At 41.1% G+C, this 22,128-nt stretch overlaps 2 protein-coding genes and 1 long non-coding RNA gene across 4 annotated transcripts in view; 2 read left to right on the top strand and 1 right to left on the bottom strand.

Moving 5' to 3' along the window:
- nol10 (nucleolar protein 10) overlaps positions 1–7,616 on the top strand; it is a 21,137-nt gene extending 13,521 nt beyond the window's left edge. The window contains exons 15-21 of the mRNA XM_046063064.1: positions 1,495–1,574; positions 1,742–1,840; positions 2,144–2,236; positions 3,754–3,930; positions 4,384–4,697; positions 5,063–5,165; positions 7,092–7,616. Coding sequence (XP_045919020.1) covers positions 1,495–1,574; positions 1,742–1,840; positions 2,144–2,236; positions 3,754–3,930; positions 4,384–4,697; positions 5,063–5,165; positions 7,092–7,241 — 1,016 coding nt within the window. The 3' untranslated portion in view covers positions 7,242–7,616. The remainder of the gene's footprint in view (positions 1–1,494; positions 1,575–1,741; positions 1,841–2,143; positions 2,237–3,753; positions 3,931–4,383; positions 4,698–5,062; positions 5,166–7,091) is intronic.
- A 7,745-nt stretch (positions 7,617–15,361) lies between these two features.
- LOC123979202 lies at positions 15,362–16,481 on the bottom strand. The gene is made up of 2 exons (XR_006827181.1): positions 16,215–16,481; positions 15,362–15,564 (listed from the first exon to the last, which is right to left on the bottom strand). It is a non-coding gene; the product is annotated as an uncharacterized LOC123979202 (long non-coding RNA).
- On the top strand, positions 16,433–21,867 carry odc1 (ornithine decarboxylase 1). 2 transcript variants are annotated; one of them, XM_046063004.1, is made up of 11 exons: positions 16,433–16,593; positions 17,662–17,808; positions 18,019–18,156; positions 18,397–18,570; positions 18,716–18,888; positions 18,996–19,212; positions 19,305–19,388; positions 19,567–19,729; positions 19,827–19,939; positions 20,065–20,279; positions 20,416–21,867. In XM_046063004.1, the coding sequence occupies exons 3-11, from the start codon at positions 18,055–18,057 to the stop codon at positions 20,552–20,554; spliced, it is 1,380 nt and encodes a 459-aa protein (XP_045918960.1). In that variant the 5' UTR covers positions 16,433–16,593; positions 17,662–17,808; positions 18,019–18,054; the 3' UTR covers positions 20,555–21,867. The 2 variants fall into 2 exon arrangements, with proteins under 2 accessions (XP_045918960.1, XP_045918959.1); XM_046063003.1 differs by having other exon boundaries at positions 19,824–19,939.
- The last annotated feature ends 261 nt before the right edge of the window (positions 21,868–22,128 follow it).

Raw genomic sequence — 22,128 nt, 5'->3', positions numbered from 1 at the left:
CCCCCCCCCCCCCCCCCCCGCTTTCCATCTTGGGTTAATTAATGTAGTCAAAGTCGAATCATGACTGGACCCAATAGCAGTTGGAAGACAATAAAATTGGTCGAAGGTGTAATATTAGCAAAACTTTAAATACAGTGTCTACGTAGCCTACTTAATCATAGTAGAATCACAAAATCTAAACATGTCAGCAAAATCAGGCAGGCAAAATGCTCTAATTCTGAAATGCTCCTTGTGGGAAATGCAGTCAGAAGTTGACGTAACAAAACGGGGTCACATAGAGCTGTGAAGAACTTAGTAGAAGCGCAAAAAGGACAAATTAATAACAAGTAAATAATGTGGGGCAGGCTGCACGCTCCGCTGCCCAAACACTTCTGAGACGCTTCCAATGGACTTTGGCGCAGGGCTATGGACGCATCAAAACCGTGGCGCAACCGTAACAGACCATAGCCGGAGTCTGGAGATTCCTGGCGTTACGGCTAAAATCCAGTCCACCAAACGCGGCTGCAGCGCGTCCCAGAAGCGTCTCTCCGCTCCGCTGAGAATACATAGCAGGTCTACTTTTTCCGCTAGCCCCGTCAAGCAGCACAGAGCAGATCGAACCAGGCAGGAAGTCCGACACAGAACAGCATAGAGAATCCGGTCAATTTTCAAATACCCTGTTGAGAGTCCCGATCGTAAAAAAACACAAAATTGGTTAAAACAGACACAAAAGAAAATCATTTAACTACGTAGCCTACTTAATCATAGTACCAAATCAACAAAATCTAAACCTGTCAGCAAAATCAAAAGTAAGTAGAAGCACAAAAATGACAAATTATTAACAAGTCAATAGCGTGGAGCAGGCTGCACGCTCCATTGCTGAGACACTTCCAGTGGACTTTGGCGCCGGGCTATGGACGCATCAAAACTGGCGCAGCTGTAACGTGCTGTAGCCGGAGTCAGTGGAGTCCTGGCATTAATGAGAGCTGAACAGTCTGGGGAGCAGGTGTGTCACGGTTCTGTCTGTCGGATCGGCGACGCGAGACCATGGGCTTTTGTGTTGCGGTTTTGGTCTCGGTTTCAGAACCGTTACAGCCATAATGGCAAACCATACTATAGTTGTGGACACATTTCACTCAACCACAAATGTGAACCTCATCTTGGTGATAGAGGGATGGTCAGGGGGATCATCAGTCAGTAGGATTCTCTACAAAACATCATCCTCACCATCCATCCATCCATTGTCAACCGCTTATCCTGCGAACAGGGTCGCGGGGAAAACAATCATCACAATCCAGATATCAGTTGTTGATGTATTTCAATCTGGACCAAAGTGATGGACCGACCAACAGACTGACATTGCCATCTATATAACCGCACTGCTAATGTGGATAGAATCTATATATATTTATTTATTCCCATGGTGTTATTATTTTTTCATCCAAAATGTCTGTTTATTTTAAAGAAATGTATTTAGCAAATTCCTGATGTTGTTGTTTTTGTTACGTGTGTCAGGTTTGTCTCACCTGGTGGGATCATCTCTCCTGAGAGCCTATATGCACGGCTTTTTCATGGACATCAGGCTGTATCACAAGGTAAGTTGTCGAAGTGCAATATACATTTTGTACCCACATATCTTAAATAACTATCTGAGTTGTTGTCATTTTTAGCCTGAGTTTAACAATCAAAACCTGCTGTAAAAGTGTTGTTCTCAAGGAGGTAGGTTTGGATTTGACGGTTTTGCTTTCTGGTGCGGCCGCAGGTCAAAAGCATGGCAAATCCTTTTGCTTACGAGGAGTATCGCAAGGATAAGATCCGCCAGAAGATTGAGGAGTCCAGGACCCAGAGAGTGCCGGTCAAGGTGAGAGGTCCTTTCCTCTAGTGGTTACAGCATAGAGAAGTGATCCAATCTTTTAAAATTTCCATTAAGAGAGAAAATCATTGTTTTTTGACTTTTTGTGGTTCGGCATTGACAACCCATACCATTACTTTCTTATAATTGTTACTAAGCATTTCATGTTGTAAATGTAATGTTTAAACTGCACGGTTGTCTGCCGGGAACCTGTTGTTCAGGTCTAAAAACAAAGTTTATTCTGCCATCTGTCTTCTTGCAATTAGTAGACTTCTGTGTGATCTAATGTGCAATGTGTTGGGACTGAGACAGAAGCTGCCCAAGGTAAACAAGGATCTGGCTCTCAAGCTGATGGAGGAGGGCGATGACGAAGCAGAGCTGGCTTCAAGGAAAAAGAAGGGCAAGGTAGGAGATCATAGACATTACAAAAATCAACGTGCTCCATTTTCACTTCTCGGGTCTCAGAATTCATCTTATTCTCTGGGAATATTCTGTTTCTCATAGATGCTGTCGTTTTGTTATAAATCCAGCACACACCTTTCCTTTACAGTGGTGGCTCTCGCCCCTCCCTAAAAGTCCCTCTCTGTGCGGGTGTGGCATGTTTAGTATAGGTCATGTCAAGATGACCGGGGGATGTAACTGCCATAATCTGCTAGTCAACATTATTAGCTTAAGCCTTATTTTACACTGCAAAAATTTGCCTAGCAGCTAGCAGACCTTTCCTCTGCTTATAGCTTAAATATTGCACCATAGATGTTTACTCACTGTTTGTTCAAGTCACTGCGCTGTTGAATTTCGGCGTTATGTAACACAACAGGTTGTCATCAACCCTTCTCTGTAGTTCCTGAGTTGGAAGTCTTTCCACCAAAGCATCTGTTGGCAAGAGAAAACATATATTTTAAGACTGCCACGCCACTTTGATCTGTAACCGGTTAAGTATGAAACACACCTTTAAAAGGGTTGTATGTAAATTTTTCTAACAATAACTTTAGTAAAACATATGTAAAATAGAAAAAGGTGAACATGTTGCTCTCAGGAGGAGGCGGCTAGAGGAAGCACATACTGGCACACTGGCATCTTGACTCTGGCTAAATCTACATCTGTCCACTGCAGAGAATCCATCCACAACCTGGAGAAGGAGCTACTATAAATGAGTGTATTAGTATTATATTATAATATTATATTAAACGTATATTGTTAATATAATAGTAAACTGTTGATATTGATATATTATTTATATGATGTTACTATACTTCTTATAATAGTAGCCTACAGTATACAGCCTATCACTATTAATACTATAATATTAATTCCAGTTACAGCTGTTTCATTTTTGGGCTTGTTTTTATTTAAAAATGCTCTACATGGTAGTTAGTCTCTTTAATTTTAAGTAGGCTACTAACTCGTCAGTAATCGTAACTATTTATGCAGAACAATGAGTTCAGCATTTGGACTTTTCTTTTTAAATGTCCCGCTCCATTCAGGCTATGATTGATTTGCTGCCAAAAAGTGACACTGATGAGCGCATCGGCTTTATGAAAAGTCGAACGGTTTTCAAGAAAAGGCACCGATTTAGCTAAATAGCCAGCTAACGTTGGCCAAACCCAAACACTGCTTATATTTTCCCTGTTGTCTTCTGTCTTACCGATTCAGCTGCTGGCGGCGCATCTTGCTCTTGTATATCATATACATGTCATATAACAATAATAAATACGTTAACCCACATTTTTAGCACACAAACTATTTGGGCAAAAAGGATTTTCACATTGACAAAAACATCTACAAAATTTAATACCTTGTTAAATGGCGATTAAGACTTTTTAATGGCCTTCATTTTTGCACAATTGATTTATTACCTTTTAAGACCCCGCGGACACCCTGATCAACCATAATCATGTCATCTTAACTTTTCAACACGGCAGGCCCTCCCCAGCATCCTGGGCGACGACCGCTTCAAGGTGATGTTCGAAAACCCAGACTACCAGGTGGATGAGCAGAGCGAGGAGTTCCGCCTCCTCAACCCCATCGTCTCCAAGGTCAGCCAAAAGAGGAAGAAGAAGCTACGTCTACTGGCTCAGCAGGCTGCCACTTCCCAACAGGTAACATGGAACTTAGCTGCTAGTTCTAGTTTCTGCACTGGTATGGAAACAGAGGTTGTCCAGTCTCAGGGCACTCAGGAATGCAAGTGCTGTATGTGAGTCAAGGACATCAGACTTGAACTGCAAAGTTTTAAGCTGCTCCCACGTTAGATGGGAAACAAACTGTAGGAGGGATTTTCATCGGTTTGAGCCAAAAGGGAGTAGCGTAACTAAATACTGGCTTTCCACATTCAGTTGTTGTATTGGAAATACTGTATTAACTGCCATATTAGTGCTCTGTAATCCCTCCAGACGTGGTAATCTGTTTCTCTTGTTCACAGGTCTCTGAGAGCGATCTGTGTTTGGACATACTGTGTTTTCTAGACGTTGTTTACGATGAGGGGTCAGACCTGTCCTCAGTGCTAAGAAAGAATGTCACATCAATAACTTTGGCTTTGTAACATCTCTGTCCAGGCGGCTGAAGACGAGGAGGAGCCCGAGGGGCGAGCCAGCTCCGAGGAGGAGAGCTCGGACGACGACAAGAGCTGGGTGGAGGAGGTGAGGGAGCAGCGGAGGTTGCTGCGGGAGGAGGGCCGAGACCGCCGTCGGCAGGAGAGGAAGATGGCAGACCGCAACACGGTCCTGCTGGAGAGGGAACAGAATGGAGTAGAGAAAACCTCAAACATCGCTGAGAGCAAGAAGACAAATCAGCCTCAGTTTTATCAGATCAAAGCCGGCGAGGAGTTCCGAAGTTTTAACGACATGGCCCGCAAGCAGAGACTACAGAAGTATGTGTTGCGAAATGTATTAAATGGAACTGTTAGAGGAGTGCTAGCTTATTGTGTGGGGCACTCTTTGAAACCCAGGCTATTATTCAGATTGCTTTAGGGTTTGCAGATGTTTGTGACAGGTGGGTGACCTGGCCTGTCCAGTTATGGTAGAAACATGGTGCATGATGAGTAAAATAGCCCCGCAAATAGATTAAATAATTAATAGATTTACAAAGAATAATCAATAAATAAGAATATTAATTAAAATTGTAAACAAAACTACAGCTCTCGAGTTCATAGCCAAAACAACACACTACTGTCTGACTGCACACTATGTATACTATTTGGTATATTGTGTCTGAGGAATGTGTGTGTTCTTCCAGGGCTTCTTTGGAGGACCGTCTGAGGCTAGAGGAGCACTCTGGAACTAGCAGCATGGCCGACACTGCAGTGGGCAGCAAACAGCTGACCTTCACCCTCAAAAAGGTAAACTGTCCTCCCATAACTCGCTCCAATTACTTCATTGTTTAAAGCAATGACGCGCAAACATAAAACACGGCTTACAAGGTGGTTTGAAGATGTATTGTACAAGAAGATGGTTTAACTTCATACAGTCTCGCACTCATGGTAACTCTATCGAATAGCTACATTTAGGTAAAGCGATTTTGGTCGTGCATTTCATGTATCAAATGATAACAAGCCAGCATCCCATGCCAACAATAATAAAGATAAAGGTGATTTGCTATCGGTGATGTTAACAAACCCCAGATAGGAATAAACTATGACCAACTGCCTTAAAAACAAGAACATCATACAAGTACAGGGGTTCATTCTTACTACAATGTACAGAATAAATAGAAAAGAGCATAAATGTTCAAGAAAATCTTTTGGAGTGGCCTTTTACCAGCCAAACGCACACCTGTGCAAGCCCCATGCTGTCTGATCAGCATCTTGATATGCCACACCTGTGAGGTGGATGGATTATCTCGGCAAAGGAGAAGTGCTCAGATTTTGACAGATTTGTGAACAGTATTTTAGAGAAATAGGCCTTTTGTGTAGAAAGTCTTAGATCTTTGAGTTGAGCTCATGATGAATGGGGGCAAAAACAAAAGTGTTGGGTTTATAATTTAGTTCAGTATATAATTTAAAAGCAGGGAAGAATTGCCATGAAAACACACCATAAATATGTCAATGATCCCAGTTCACCCCACAATATAAAGAAAAATAGAAAAATACTGCGAAATGCATTGGTGTGTTTGTGCTTTCACGTGGCCAGCAGCCTGAATGAGTTCTATGGGACAATCCTGACCATTCCCACTCCATCCACCCGCTTCACCTCCCCCACCTCAGCAGGGGCCTGGGCCTCTCTACAACCGACCATCTCAGAGGCCTTCTCCTACCCTACCACAGTGACGACTCTCGGTGGGGGGGCTAACGAGGCATAACGTTGTACTGTGCAGATCAGCTGTCACCATTGTTCGCAAACGTCTTTAACACCTCACTGGAGACATACCATGTGCCGGCCTGCTTCAAATCCTCCACCATCATCCCCTTCCCCCCAAAAAAGAGGTTACAGACCTGTCGCTCTGACCTCTGCGGTTATGAAGTCTACTTGACTTGATTCGAGCGTCTTGTGCTGTCACACCTCAAATCCATTACTGACCCTCTCGCCTCCAGGATGCCTCCAGGACCCTGAGCCGTGCAGGAAAGATTGTGGCTGACCCGTCCCATCCCAGACACAAACTGTTTCAGACACTTCTCCAGCAGGAGGTTGCGGTCAATCAGGACCAAAACCTCACACCATAAGAACAGTTTCTTTCCATCTGCTGCTTGCCCTCATCGGCAAGGCCCGGGCCCCTACTGACACTGACACAGAGTCCCATATGCCCCTAACCCCCCATTACACGTTATATTAAAATAAAGTTTACAATGCATTACATTAATCCACATCCTCTATATTACTATTTTGCGTATTGCAAATATTTTTTAAACTTCATACTGTGAACTTGGTAAATATGTTGCAAATCCCTGCACAAACTGTACAGCCCTTTCATTGAAATAACCGTCATATTTTTTCTAATGTTTTATATCTTAATACAATTTTCTATTTCATGTTATGCTTATAGTACTTGTATTTATCTTTATTTTTTCTATTTACTATGTTTATTCTTGGCCAGCACACTTACTCACCACAATACCAAAGCAAATTCCATATATGCGTAAACCTACTTGGTAGAAAACCTGACTCTTCTGATTATGTTATGCAAACTTTTTTTGTCTCATCCCCTGCCCCTACCTGAAAGTGAGCAATGTTTAATACTCCTTGCTTTTTGTAGGTATGAATGTACAGGTGGTGGAAACACACAGCAGAACATTCTTTAACATTAGCGTTGTTCTGTCCTCCGCTTGCAGTCAGAGCAGCAGAAGAAGCAGCAGCAGGCCGAGTTGGAACACCACGAGGAGAGAAAGAAAGTGAGACGCTCGGCCGGACACCTGAGCAGCGGCCGTGGGAGAGGCTGGGGCGGCGGCAGGGGAAGAAGAGGAGGGAGAGGCCGGTACTGAGGAGGGCAGCTTAGGCCTCACCCACAGCCTTTGTCTTATCTTCGAGGGTTGAAGATCTTCAGCTCTAGACATACTGGAGACATTCTGCACAAGTGGCGTAGACTGACACTGACGAACAGTCGAGCCCTGCCCCTTGCTCCTGGGTGGCCTGGGCCATGTGTTTAGCTGTTCTCTGCAAATTGAGAGCATTTTAAAAAAGATTAACTATGCTTCTCAGTGGAGCCTACTATTTCAGTTAATGAAGGGGAGAAATAGTTTGCGTGTGTGGGGAAAAAAAAGACTAAAGTGTATTTTCAATGCTTTGTTATAACTGTATATTGTTAAGCCAACTCTGGATTAACAACACTTGTACTATGTATTATATTTGGTACAACACTTTCTTGTCTACTTGTTTTTGTTACTCAAAGTCAAAATATACAATTTTCTACTGAGTGCAAAAAAATGGCTCAAATTGTGCTAATACTAATCAAACTAGAGCGTGCTTTCTTTGCAGCAGTTTACAACCTATGTACGTCAGAAGAGGAGGGGCAGAGAAAAATGTGGTTGAGGAAAGGATATTTTTTTCTTTCCCCTGCCGGCAACTGCAGTTCTTGGAAATAGAGGAACTCCCTGGATGTGCTTCCCATCCCCCAGTGGGCTGATGGTGTGAACCCCTTCTGCTCCAGCATTGGCCCATTTCAAATGGGAGGGAGGTGCGTTTAAGTGTTCAGCATGCCAACCCTGGCCCCCAGGCTCATTTGAACTCATTTGATGTCACCGTGCTTTTTCACCATGACCCATCTGCCTACAAAAACCTGAGTGTAAAAAGGAAAATGCACCGTTTTACGAGGGGCTTATGTGCCAGACTATTTCTTGGCCAGGACATTTAAGTTCCTGGAGTCTCCGCATCATTTTTACACTTTGGATTTTGTAAAGATTAAACAAATACTGAGGTATAGAGGTGCTTGCAGACAAATTAATTTTTGGACCGAGCCAGGCAAGATGCTTCTCTGTTTCAGTCTTTATGCTAAGCTAGGCTAAAACGCTGCTGGCTTACAAATGTGAGTGGGATCCAAATGGCTTTACACACATGGTGAGCTACTGTGCTAGTTGCTGGCCTGACCAACTTAAGCCATTTGGGGTTCAGTGTCTTGCCCAAGGACACTGGAGGAGCTGGGGAGCTAATCGCCAACCCTGTGATCATTGGACGACCCACTGTACCTCCGGAGACACAGCCCCCCTTTAATTTTTTTCAGGGTCATATTGCCCTGTCACTTTGTATGCAGCTAGATCGATCAAGGTTAGGGTTTAACATACTTTAAAACAGAAATCCACAGGTACAAAGGCTTTGAAGGATGAACAGCTGTTAAACCGGGTATTTGTTGAGAGATTACCATCAGTAGAGAGGGGACTTAGTCCAGACGACAAATCATCAGCTTAGTTCATTCCTTTGTGTTGGGACACCAGCGACAATGTCCCACTTTAGGAACATACAAACATCATTTAGCAACATGTCATCTGGGATAGTTCTTTAATCTGGGTTCCAGGCAAATTGCCCCCTTTTCTTTTCACTTTGCTTTGGCTTCACCATGACAACTGGCAATCAGGCCACAGGAAGTGGGTCAACCAAAGATGCCACAAAGAATAAGGAAACTTGAATTTCCACAGAGGCAAGGCAATGCCATTTGATACACTAACTTGTAAGCCAAACTATTACATAGACCCACAGTATTCTTCATGGTTCAAGATTTCTAAAGATTTCTATCGTGTTGTATTTCTATAAAGGTATAAGTTCCTTATGAGCAAATAAGATATGAGAACGTTGTTCATAAGTTCGTAACAAAACATTCTCATATGTCCAACAAAACACCACATGGGAATGTTCTTATTATGACCTCTTTGTAACGTTGCTATGTGACCATAAAATAACCAATATGGAGTCATATAAAGAACGTAATGATATGACTAACTTAGATCCATATGAGAACGTTCTGATTACATCCTCTTTGTCAGGTTTTATATGTGCTCATAAAATAACCATTGTTGAACTTGCCCCTAAAGCCATATAAGGAACATTCTAAGATGACCAGCTTAGACCCATATGAGAACGTTCTGATTATGTCCTCTTTGTAACGTTGCTTTGTGACCATCAAATAGCCATTATGGAACTCATATGAGGAATGTTGAACTGTGGCACTTCCATTATCAAAAGAGGATGTTTTAGGAACGTCCCTAATGTTCTGTAAAGGTTGGGATTGTTCACTTGCTACAGTAGCTCCAGAGACAACACAACAAATATGAAAATACACATTAAATAAAATAGAAAAATACAAAATATAATTGAAATAGAAAAAATATGAATTAGTTATGTGTTCACTATATACTCTTTAATTCACATTTGTGATGTGTAATGATGTGTTTCATGTTTAATTAAAACAAAGGGAAACTGGGTCCTTTCATGTTCAGGTTTGTGGAACCACAATGGTAGCATTCCTTTTTTTCTCAGAAGGTAAGTTTTGTGTGTCTATTACTCAAAATAGTTAAAGAATAATAGAAAATTACGCAAAATAGTAACCAGCACTTTCTTTCTGAAAGCGTACTTAAAGAAATAGTTTTGATCCAGCAGGCCTACTTTGGCTTATGACAATATACCTGCAGCTGTACTTGTGTTATGTTAACATGCTTACAGGCTTAACTAAGATGGTGAATTTACTAAACTTGCTAAACATTAGCATTCTCACAATGACAATACTGCTGACGATAGCATTTGGCTCGAAGCACAGCTGTGCCTATACAGTGTCATTGAGCGGCTAGCATGGCAGCTTTAAGAAAATATGGTAATGCATCTGCATATTAACAGTCGAAAAAATTTATGCCTTTCAACATCAGCACAGTTTTTAAGAAAAAACAAGGACAGGAGTAACTCATGTGCTAGGCTCAGCTAGCATGCTCCAGTGACCTCAACTAAGGTGAAGCTGTCCTACAGAGTGTTTAATTGCTTAATATTTTCTCTGGCTGGTAAAGCAACTGTTTAATAGTGAAGCAACATAACTTGTGTTTTGTTAGTCATTTTATTTCATGGGTTTAGTAAATCTTTTGCACAATTTTACACTGTATAGTTTATAATGTGTGTAAAATTGTTATTCTGCTTTAATTTAAAAATTATATACAATGTTAAGTTAAAATAGATATTTGGTTAATGGAAAATAAGTGGATTACATTAGATGCATGATTTTTTTGGAGTGCAGGGAGTGAATTGCCTACTTAATTGCAGTAATTTTCTTCAGTCTGTACCCCCCCCACCCCAAAAAGGATCAAAGGAGTGAAATGTGCTGACGCAGCCTGTTCACCGAGCTTCAGGCCAACCCAGGAAAGCACAAAAGATGTTCCAGTGAAAATCAAATATTTTTTGCCTACTAACCAACTCTGGGCAACTCAACCTTGAAAGAAGAAGAAGTGATGAGTCAGCAGAGAGCTTGATTAAACAGCTCTCCTCTCATCACCCCAGGGACAGAGCTAGTGGGCAAGTGGGCAAGTGGGGCAGCTGCATGGTCAAAGGCTAAATTCATTACAACAACCTTTCGAAAGCTTAATTTAATAGTCTTTTTATTCAATCTAGTATTTAAACAATTAGATATGCAAATTACATTATTCAAATTGAATCAAATTGATAAGGTTTTACCATTGAGCTATTCCTTTTGATGTTACCACTCTTACTCTGAAAACTTTGAGAGCCTCTGTTTTCAGGGGCAGGGTGGTGCAATGATTAGCAAGAAGGTTGTTGGTTCAAACCTGCTGCCTCTGTTTGGGGTTTGCAAGTTTTCATTGTGCCTGCATGGGTTTTCTGCGAGTGCTTCCTCTTTTTCTTCCTTTATCTGTGTACTAACCCTGTGTGGACAGTGAAAATATGTTTTAAAGTTAATATTCTATCAACTCTGGTCTTTGACTTTGTAGATTCTAAGATGGTTGGAAACTTGGAGTCATTCTGACCTTCAGATTCAAGACACAGTGATACAAGACACACTGGTGCTGCATGATATCTCAACATCATTGCCATGACATTTTTTAAATAAGTAGCTCACATATTTGTCTGATGATATTAAAACCAGCCTAGTTCATTCCTCTTTAAAATGCAAGTGTATGCAGGTGTCCCAAAATCAATTCAGATCATGCAAAGTATAAAGTTTGATATTCATCTCTTGCATCCAAAAGATTTCAACTCACTGGCATTAAGTCCCAAATACAGTGTAACATGATGGAGGGACACTTTATGGGTCCATGTTTTGTTTTGTTGTTTAACAAGCCTAAGAGTCTACAGCTATGCCGTGTGAGGCACTACATAGGCACAGTGGTGCTTCTAAAGTCAGCATGCTGACATGCTCACAAATGAAAAAGGGACTTTTTAACAGCAGACATCCATCCAGTCAAGAAATTTCACCAAATAAAGTCAACTTCATGGCGATAATAAAGGGAAGGTCAGGGGATCACCAAAGTCAGTGGGTTTCATCCTCTGTTGTATGCTTAAAATCTTATAACCATGCATTTAATAAGTCTCTAAGCCCCCCCACCCCCCGCTTAACTATCACTGTCATGTCCCTGTGAAGCTGAACGGACAAATCTGGACCAAAAGTCAAGCTTTAAAATCAAGTGTGAAGTCAGTTATACTGTGGCATTATAACTAACAATGGAAAGTTAACAACACTATTTACATGAAACAGCTAGGAGAGATAACTTCTTTACAATGTTGCCAATCAGCCCCAGTGTTTTTGTAAGGCTAGCTAGCTAGCAGCGACAAAAAACAAAACGATCATCACAGCAGCAAGTGCGGTGGAACATGTATAATTTAACTCCATCAAAGAAAAGAGAATGGACTTTGAGATCAAATACACCCTCTGCCTGTGTCTGTCTGCCTCTTTGCCACTGGTTTATTTCTCAATGGTTAAATGTTCCACTGTGGTGGGCTGTGTGTATTTAACCTAGCAAGAATGCAGAAGTTCGTATTATATATATAGATGTGTGTGTGTGTGTGTGTGTGTGTGTATACAAGTAGTTGATACTTTTGATGTAACATAAACCTTTTAGAAAATAATATATTCTAAAATCAAACGTGTTTTCCATGCTAAGAAAAATTTTTGCTTTCTTTTTGATGTCGACATGAATCGTTTACTCAGTGAATGTCATGTGGTTTATTGTATTATACCACAATAGACCAGTACTGACACAACAAATTTAACGTTGTTAACTTTGTTGGTAAAAATTACCCACTTTATTTCTTTAGATGACCTGCCTGACTCGGCATCTGAACCGCCACTGTTGCAACCGCTGAAAGGAGGACCTAAAGTTTCAGTTAATTGAACTGGCCCGGGTTTGGCCTCTCTGGTTTACATTGGCTCAAATCACCACCAGGCACCAGGACAATAACTTCTGAAAGAATTAGTAGGTAAACATATTATCCCTCTTACAAATTAAGAATTTAATTAATAAGTAATAAAACACAACCATGCACAATTCAGTACACTTAGGGTTTGTGCAGCACTCGACTAATGTTAGCAAACTTAAGATGGGTATTGCTGTGTAACTAAAGTTGCTAAGTCATTTCGCTAACATCATGGCCCTTTTCTACTTCAGCTACTGTGCACTACCTGACATTAGCCTTGTGAATGAAGTGTTGTTGAGACCCACAAGAGCAAACCTTCAATTTTAAGGCATTGCAGTAACATCCTAAACACTACAGCATGACCTAAATTACAAGCCACCCATTGTCTGTGTATTTTATGACAATACAGACCTTGAAATTTATCTCCACGCCGGCCTTGTACTGTTTTTGTCACAAAAAGAAGTCTCATTCTTGTTTGACATGTTGCATCTTCCTTTCCCTTTATGTTAAGCTGCATTGACGTAACAAAGCCGACTTCAGGTTTGTGTCAATGCACTTCCTTTCGGTGGCTGACTAGTCACTCTACGGTGCCTGTGTAGTGCAATGGTTTTAACTCTACCCAGCTATCTAGGTGGCGTCTGTCATCAGAGCTTTAAGTTGATAAGCTAATGTGTCAACATGCTGTTGGGGTCTCACCCCATCAAAGTCACTCTGTCTAATCTGAAATGACAAATGGACCAGATTCAAAAGAGTAAAGAAACACCACAGGTACCATCTGCTCAGATTGGCCTATAGCCATGCAGAGAAAGACTAAGATTTCCGGTCTTCTAAGTAGCTGTCTGGGCCAGTCATACATGCTCGGGTATATTGAGGTCAAGCCTTCATGGATTTTGTCTGTTAACCCCTTATGTTGTCTAAACACATCCAATCTTTGACCTCTGACCCCACAGCTACGTAGTTATTTTAATTAATGAGTCAGTTTAAATGAATGTTAAATGTTGCTGTTGCTGGCAACAAGTTTATGCAGCTATATGGAACCACAAACAGTCAGTGCTGTGTACCTTTTATGGGCAGTATATTCTGTCACATGATAATCAATAGATGCCTTTGGAACACTGGTCACATAGCTCAATAAATAGTGCATAGCCTACTAAAATATGACATACATTTAATCACCTGAATTCCTTTAACTTTATTAAGCTTGTACATCTCTTTTTCAAACCTCTGATAGATTACAGTTATCTGACATCATCAGTGTAAGACCACGTAAGTCGTTTCAGTTTAGGTAAACAACATATCAGATCTGCTAGCTTTTTTATAAACAGACATACAGACCAGACACTGACGCAGATAACTACTGTAACTATTTATAAAAAAAGGGATTATATATTTGTATCTCTGATATCACAAGATAATCTTTGGTGTGGGGAAACACCGTGTAGAAGATCTTGAGTGGTGTTATTTGCTTCAAGCATCAGATTTCTTCATTTTGGTTCAACTGAGGTAATGTACAGTCTCTTGAGAAATGTCAGGCAAAGTTGCCTATTCCCAAAAGACGCGTAAAGCATACTGAGCTGGATGGTACAGGAACATAAGATGATGAAACTGTAAAACTGTTTCATCATGATTTCATTTCGCAAGTATGAGCTAACAAAGAAGTGAAGAGGAATGCAAAGCCAGATGCAGTGATACACATGACACACAGTCACCAAGGTCCGTACGCTGCACTATATCTTGTGGGTTGGCCAATAACAATCATCATCCTTGTATTTTGTGAGGCCTTGTACATGTGGGGGTTAGGCCACAATGGTCCACAGTAGTGATAACAGAAACTCCACACAGAGCGAGAGACAGACATTACAGGAGAGGGGTGAAGGAGAGGGTAGGAACACAGACGTGGTCGAAGAGAGACAAAAACAGAAACAAAAGGAAATGGCTAGAGTCAAGACGAACAATCTAACCCGGGTTTGCTATGTAACACATTTGAAGAATACTGTGATCTTGTGACTTTGAGCAAGCTAATAAACATCTGTTGAAAATGAATTAGCCCCCAGGTGTGAGCCCACTTCCTGCCTGACAGGCATGGCTCTGCATAGGAGGCGAGGCCTGCTAGAACAAGATAAGATTTAGGGCAGAACCATTGCGAAAACGGCAATGTATGAAAATGAAGTATGCCGCCCTCATTTGAACTTTTTGACCATTTCAGAAAAGGCTGTGCTTTTTACTTTTTGATAATTAAACTGCTTGGAAAAATTGACTTCATTCACCAACCCTGCAGAAACTTTGAATGGAAACCATGTTGTGCAAAGAGTAGAATGCCATCTTGAGTGTGGCCTCAAGACCAGGAAAAGATATTAAGTTAAGGCCACAGATATGTGGTCTTCTTGAAACTCTTAAGTTTACTGTTAGTGTCCTGTATATTTCCACATGCATGATTACACTAACCAAATTCTTTATTTTCCTCCATTTGGTAATGTCTTCTTGCAAACCAAATGTCTATGAAAGCAACCTTTGGACTGATTGGACTGTGCAGTAAAGGGGAGAATGTCTGGGGGAAGCGAGAATGTCTGGGGGACAGGAATTTGAAGGGTCTGGGTGAAAAGGCATTTTTCTTCTTAAATGTAGAAGTACTATAAGACTTTAAAAATCCTGCACACCATTTTCAGTATCTTACAGTGGCATATGTATTTTTTTATTCATGTCAAACATTTGTTTTACAAACCTTGACAAGGATATAGATATGATAAAAAAACACACCACTTCCTCAAGTAAAACACATTCATTGTATATCTTCATAGAACTTTACAGAGCTGTTGTGACATGTGACTGTGTTGACACCATGCCATCTCCTAGTCATCTTGTGATCTCCTTTAATCTCATTAGGAAGGTCAAGAGCAGGCTGCCATCCAGCATGCTGTCAGTCAGGGCCAGCAGACTGTTGCTGTCTGCCAACGTGAGTAGGCATTTCTGAGATTAACACAAATGCAGTGCGTTACAGCTGGCCATAGGAAATGAATTACTTTCTTTATTGATAATTTTTTCTATAAAATGAAAATGTGCATTATAATTTCCTAAATGCTTGTTTATCTAAACAACAGTTCAAACCCAAAAGATATTTAATTTACTATTTACTATCCTCACATTAGCAAACCTGAGCCCAGAGACTGTGTTTTGGTTGAAAACTGACTGAAACATGTAATCAATTTTATATTCAACTCTTAAAGATTTGTATATGTTTCTCTAAATCCCTAAGTGTTGGACTGGCAATTGCCTGACCAGACAGTCCTGGCTAGCATGCCCGTGGACAAGTACATTTCATGTTAGGAATCTGGTTAGGAAAGTAGACAGCTGCATCAAACATATCCTTACAGTCAAAGATACAAGCTTTTTAAGCATTTATTGAAAGCTTGGACTTCAAAAAAAAAAACAAGTTCAAATTCACATCAACGGTTCAAATCTACATGTATTGTTTCCGTGAGGTAAGGACGCTGGCAAAAGACAATAAAGGCAACAGTTTTATGAGAAGCACAAACCGGGGCTAAAACAGGATGCGAGAGCTAACATTAACTAGACAACTAAACTAACCAACTGATTGCCCCTATCTGCCTTGACTTTACCTCAATGTGGTGACACGCCTCAAGTTTTTTTTTACGTAAATATGAGGCTGGTTTGAACTGGTTGTACCTTTCCGTACTCTTGTATATGGTAATTGTCTAGCGGCCCCTGTGTCTGTGTGTCGCTTCCACCATGTGGATGAGGTAACAAGGCTAAACCGGTTCATACGTGGATGGGAGGCCGGTTTCAGCTAGCTGCGTTGCCGTAGGAACGAGCTCTCTATAAATACTGTCGTGATCCTTTATCGGCTTCCATTCTCGTTTCAGTCCTGGTTAGAGACAGCACCTCCCGCAGCAGGCTTCATTGTGAAGGGGAACTGCTTTATTTGTTTATCCAAGCAGTTGAGTCCAATGGACAAACTCTTTGTAAATGCTTTTTAAGGTAAGAAACGACTTTTCGATGTATTACTAAAAACGTCACATCTTTTAACAAACGTTAGCACGCTGATTCGGCGGCTTAAAACGACATACAATGAAAAGGGGACTTAACGTAACGTTACTGTATTCTTGCTATTTTACCGTAATGTGAAATTAATTCAAAATTCAATCTCTCTGGAGTGTTGCTTAATAATACCAACGTTAAGTTACGTGGCCGCTGTGACAGACGGCTGGGTAGCTAACGTTAGCTACTACTTTATTGTATGTGTTAACCTTGCTTGCTAACCGGACGTTTCCCTATCATGGTAACTGTTCGGGGCTATAGACTTCAGTGTGTTGACGTTACGGTTAACAGGTTTTTGAATTGGCAGTGTAAACTAGCATATAAAGTCACTTCTAATGCTACGTTATACCATATACTCTGTTATACCGCCTCATGGCACGAAGAGCTCTAAACGGAACCGGCATATTAACGTCTGCGTCATTTGTTGGTCTCGGATTGGTTCATTTTCATGCCGTTCCATTAAATTAAAGGCGGGTCTTCTTTGTAATTGGGTTACAGCTTCACTGGGCGGAGCTTGGACATGAGTCCTTTCATTGACTTTTTTTTTTCTGTACAGATGGTGTCAAGTTGTCATGCCATAGTTATAAAATGGATCGCTAGAAAAGACGGTGCACTGTGCGTGTATTGCAATTTTAAGTTAATTATAATGTTTTTAACTGAATAAATCGTAAATGTGTGATTAATGTATAAATATAAAATCCTGTTCATAGTTCATAAATGCAATATATTAATGTTTTATTTTAAGTCTACTCCTAATAGGCTTTAAACCCACTAAAGTTGAGTCCATAGTTATGCTTCTTCTTTCCTGACCCAGCTTTTCCCCTTGATGATTTGTTTTGTTAACATATTGTACATAAGTTCAATTTTACTTATGTAGCACAATCATAAATTTGCGTCAAGGTGCTTTACAATCTGCCAGCAATGGCAGCAAACACCCTCTATCCTTAGACTCTCCATTTGGATAAGGAAAACTAACAAACAAAAAACCTTAACTGCTCTTGGTTACAGAATCATCCCTTGAGGAAAACGCACACTGGCTACTCTGCAGGCCCCGGCCTTGAGTCTTATTTGAAGGGATTTAACTTCACTGGTGAGCCGCCTTGGCTTCTCTGCACCTAAGAAACTGCAACACAAAATTCCATCTATCATATTCAAGTAAGTGTGTCACTGGCTGCATTGTCTTACATAGATAATGCTATTAAAAATGATCACTCAGTCAAGTAGTATGCTTTAAAATTACTCACACTTGTTTGAGACTTTCCCATGAGAGGGGAATAAAATGGACTTTAGTAATCAAGGACACAAAAGACACTGTGTTCTCAAAGCTGAATGTAGTCTCAATATGTCCTCCCCTCCTTTTTCCAGTTTTCTATTGACCAATCAAAAGGGCTTCTTGTGACCATGAACACTGCCACTCCTACTGAGTTTGAATTCTCTTTCCTGGAGGAGGGTTTCTCTGCCAGGGATATTGTTGAGCAGAAGATCAATGACTCATCCATGACGGTAAGCGTCCTGTGCTGACATTGTTTATCCTACACTTTTGGTAAGATTTCTGGTATCTGAATTGTACGTCGTTTACTTAACTCGTAAGACCTTGGGTGTGCAAATGATTGTCAGATTTAATATTACACACAGTGTTTATTGTTTGCCGTGGATCTGCAATATTGTATGTTGGAAGATGTCTTTGTTACAGACCTGCTTTTTTAAAACTCATGTCCCTCTTTTCCATCCACTGCATTACAGGATGACAGGGATGCTTTTTATGTCTGTGACTTGGGAGATGTGCTAAAGAAACAACTGCGCTGGGTGAGGGCTCTGCCTCGCGTCACTCCTTTCTATGCCGTCAAATGCAACGACAGCCGGGCTGTAGTTATGACACTGGCATCCCTGGGAACTGGCTTTGACTGTGCAAGCAAGGTGCGTGTTGGAAAATGTTCATAGCGCTAGATCTTCTCAGAATAACAATTCAAAGCTCTCTTGATGATTAGCTGAAATTGCATTGGCAGCTCGTGTTTTTAAATTAGCACTTTTTTTGCTGACTGTTGGCATTGTCCCCTACTAGACGGAGATTCAGCTGGTTCAGTCTCTGGGAGTGGATCCAAGCAGAATCATCTATGCCAACCCCTGCAAGCAAGTTTCTCAGATCAAGTATGCATCTGCCCATGGGGTCCAGATGATGACCTTTGATAGCGAGGTGGAACTCATGAAAGTAGCCCGCTGTCATGACAATGCCAAGTGAGACATTTACCATCCATAATATGAAGGCTTTTGTGGTGTATTTTTATTCATCTGTTTGTCTACATTTTTCTCCTCTTCACTAACTGTCTCTGCATTGTGCCCAGGCTGGTGTTGCGTATTGCCACAGATGACTCAAAGGCAGTGTGTCGCCTAAGTGTGAAGTTTGGGGCCCCACTCAAAGCTTGTCGAGGTCTTCTGGAGCAGGCTAAAAAACTGGGGCTGGATGTGATCGGTGTCAGCTTCCATGTTGGCAGTGGCTGCACTGATCCCGAGACCTACACCCAGGCTATCGCTGATGCCCGCTGTGTCTTCGATATTGGGGTGGGTTGTGACAGAAATGCATTTGCAGCTGTAATTTAATGTGGGTTTTCACCCAGCAAAATAAACATAGAATCTGGATTTTTGTGACTTAGGATGAGCTGGGCTTCAACATGGACCTGTTGGACATTGGAGGTGGTTTCCCTGGTTCAGACGATGCAGAACTCAAATTTGAAGAGGTATTTTGCTTTTTTATTATTTTTTTTATTTAGTTTTTATAAATCGTGGTGTTTCATAGGCTAAACATTATTTTGTTCTTTTTGTTGGATAAAAAGATGACAGTACAGCCTTTTATACGTTTAGCTGCAGCATCAGTAGTGTCTGTGCCTGTGATGACTTCCTGTTTTTAACTTGTAGATCACAGCAGTAATCAACCCTGCCCTGGACAAGTATTTTCCTGCTGACGCTGGTATTAAGATTATTTCTGAGCCAGGGCGCTTTTATGTGGCATCTGCTTACACACTGGTTGTCAACATCATTGCCAAAAAGGTCATCATGGACGACGAGCCAGGCTCTGACGGTAACAGCCTTGATTTAGGAAAGAAATGTTTGTTGTTCTAAACGCAGATTTGTAACATTACTTAGTTTTTAAAATGATTATGCTTCCTTCACAGAAGAAGACGATGTGACCAATGATAGGACTCTGATGTACTATGTCAATGATGGAGTGTACGGCTCCTTCAACTGTATACTCTATGACCATGCTCACTGTTTGCCAACACTACATAAGGTAAGAGAAATTCTAGGAAATTGAAAGTGGGGGGCCAAGTTTCTCCTTTATCAATACGGGTCAGTGAAAGGTAAAGTCTGGTAGTGGTTAACCTCTTGTTTCCTCACCCCTCTCAATGCTAATAGAAGCCAAAGCCAGATGAGGTCAGGTACCCCTGCAGTATCTGGGGCCCAACGTGTGATGGCCTTGATCGCATTGTTGAGCAGTGTAACCTGCCTGACCTGCAAGTGGGTGACTGGCTGGTCTTTGAGAACATGGGTGCTTACACCGTGGCTGCCTCCTCCACCTTCAACGGCTTCCAAAGACCTGACATTCACTATGTCATGTCCCGCCGTGCCTGGTGAGTAGACGTCACAGAAGCTGAAAGTGGTAGTTAATGATGGATCTCTTATTGGAGTCTGTTCATGAGGGAACATTTGCAGGTTTAAGTTTTTCTTGCGTTCTAGACAATCTTAACTTCGATCTGTTTTCTACAGGCATCAAGTGCAGCAGATCTGTTCCCAGGGCATGCCAGCTCCTGCGGAGGAGTCTTGCCTGTTTGAAGTGCCAGCCTGCTGCGGCAGAGAGAGCAGCTTGGAGATGCCCACAAAACCCTGCCAGGCCCACGTGGTTTAAACGCATACTGTACAACACAACACTTCTCTTCAGATCTAGCATCCTTTGTTAATTATTACAGAAGGTTCTCTTGTGTTTTCTTTGTTTTTTTTTTTTTGTTTTTTTTTTTTGTCGTCTTCACAAATGTACGTGACATTTCAAGGCCAGTTACTTGACAGGAGAATGAGAGGGACATGTCGCACACATTTCTGTGTTCTGTATGAAAGCTGGGGATCAACCTTCAATGAAATGAGGCTGAATCACACTCCAAGTGTCTCTGTGTGTTCCAGGCAGAGTGTTCCAGGGCAACTCTGTACTTAATTAGGTTGCTGCAGCCTTCCTGCGCTAATTTGGGGGAATAACTGTAGTTCTTAAAGAGTCTATTTGCTGAACTGGAATAGTGTACAGAGAGATACCTTTGCAAAATACATCAAAAAGACCACTTCACAGAAGATTCCCATCACCATAGGACTAGAAACTGTAGCATTAGTCCAAGAGGTGAGGGTTTACTCACGTTGTTCATTTAATATTAAAAAAAGTATGGTAGCAGATTGCTTCCGGCTTAGGCATCCGGCAGTGCTGACTGACCTGTGAAATGTAAAGCGGGTGGGGCTGTTATTTTACTAAACTACTGGACCCTACAAAGCCTTGTAAACAGCTAAAGTCACATCCCTAGCTAGAAACTCGCAAAGAGGTGGTTGGAGGGGTGATTTAATTCCTCAAATGGCTGCTATGTTTTATATTTATATTTTCCATGATCTCCACTTCTGTACAGAACACATTAAGTGTTAATCCTCAAGATGCTGGCATATCAAGAAATACCATAGTTTCTGTGGGGGTTCATAATGTAGTGTTTCAGAGTGTTTGTGTTCTGTAAAGGTTTCTGCTGGTTTTGGCCAGAGCCCAGGAAGTGCATGCATCACATTCTGCATGTCTAAATCCCATATAATGTGTCTCTGGCTGTCAGACAGCAATCTAAATACATAACTAAATTTAAATATCAGCTACCCATGGCAACCAATGTGATCTTCATATACAGTATTTGTCCTCGTCAGCAGACACTACAGGTACCACCAAAAACAAATCTTTAAGATTAACATTTAAAACACAGGGACTCAAGAAGCAGACGTCTCCTCTCCTCTTCTCCTCCTTATTATTTTTTTTTGTACCTTGTTGAAGACAAGAAGTCTGTTCATGATCATAAGAAGCAGTGTTTAACAATACATTTGAAATGGATTTGAAAGTTGGGATTGCAATTTCATAATGCTTTCCTATGGAAACTTTTTGTCATTTTGTATTTTATTAATAAATAAAAAATTAGGTGCGGAGCTGAATTACTGGCGTGTGTTTTGTACATGTGTACTACAAAATTTTATGAAAGCACTTATGTACTTTTAGACACCAACAGAGCTCTTCTCTGGATGTTTCAAGGGCCCCATCTAGTGTTTGTATGAGAAACCAGTGCTTACTGTGATTGCCAGTGTGATATTCTCAGTATTGCATTTACATGGTCCAGTTCTCAATAACTGCTATGACATGAGTGCATTTGCTTTTTACCATTATCTACCCTTACACTCACACCTACCCTTCAAACA

The sequence above is a fragment of the Micropterus dolomieu genome, linkage group LG11 (genome assembly GCF_021292245.1).
Source record: "Micropterus dolomieu isolate WLL.071019.BEF.003 ecotype Adirondacks linkage group LG11, ASM2129224v1, whole genome shotgun sequence".
Taxonomy (NCBI): domain Eukaryota; kingdom Metazoa; phylum Chordata; class Actinopteri; order Centrarchiformes; family Centrarchidae; genus Micropterus; species Micropterus dolomieu.
The sequence above is the reverse complement of the archived record's forward strand: the minus strand, read 5'-3'. Positions and strand labels throughout refer to the sequence as shown.

What these genes read in the sequence shown, in the direction of transcription:
- odc1 (XM_046063003.1), top strand. Translation starts at nt 18,055, where the DNA reads ATGAACACTGCCACTCCTACTGAGTTTGAATTCTCTTTCCTGGAGGAG. An exon ending in CGCTGTCATGACAATGCCAA is followed by an intron (nt 18,889 to 18,995) that starts GTGAGACATTTA and finishes CATTGTGCCCAG; the next exon opens with GCTGGTGTTGCGTATTGCCA. An exon ending in GTCATGTCCCGCCGTGCCTG is followed by an intron (nt 20,280 to 20,415) that starts GTGAGTAGACGT and finishes TGTTTTCTACAG; the next exon opens with GCATCAAGTGCAGCAGATCT.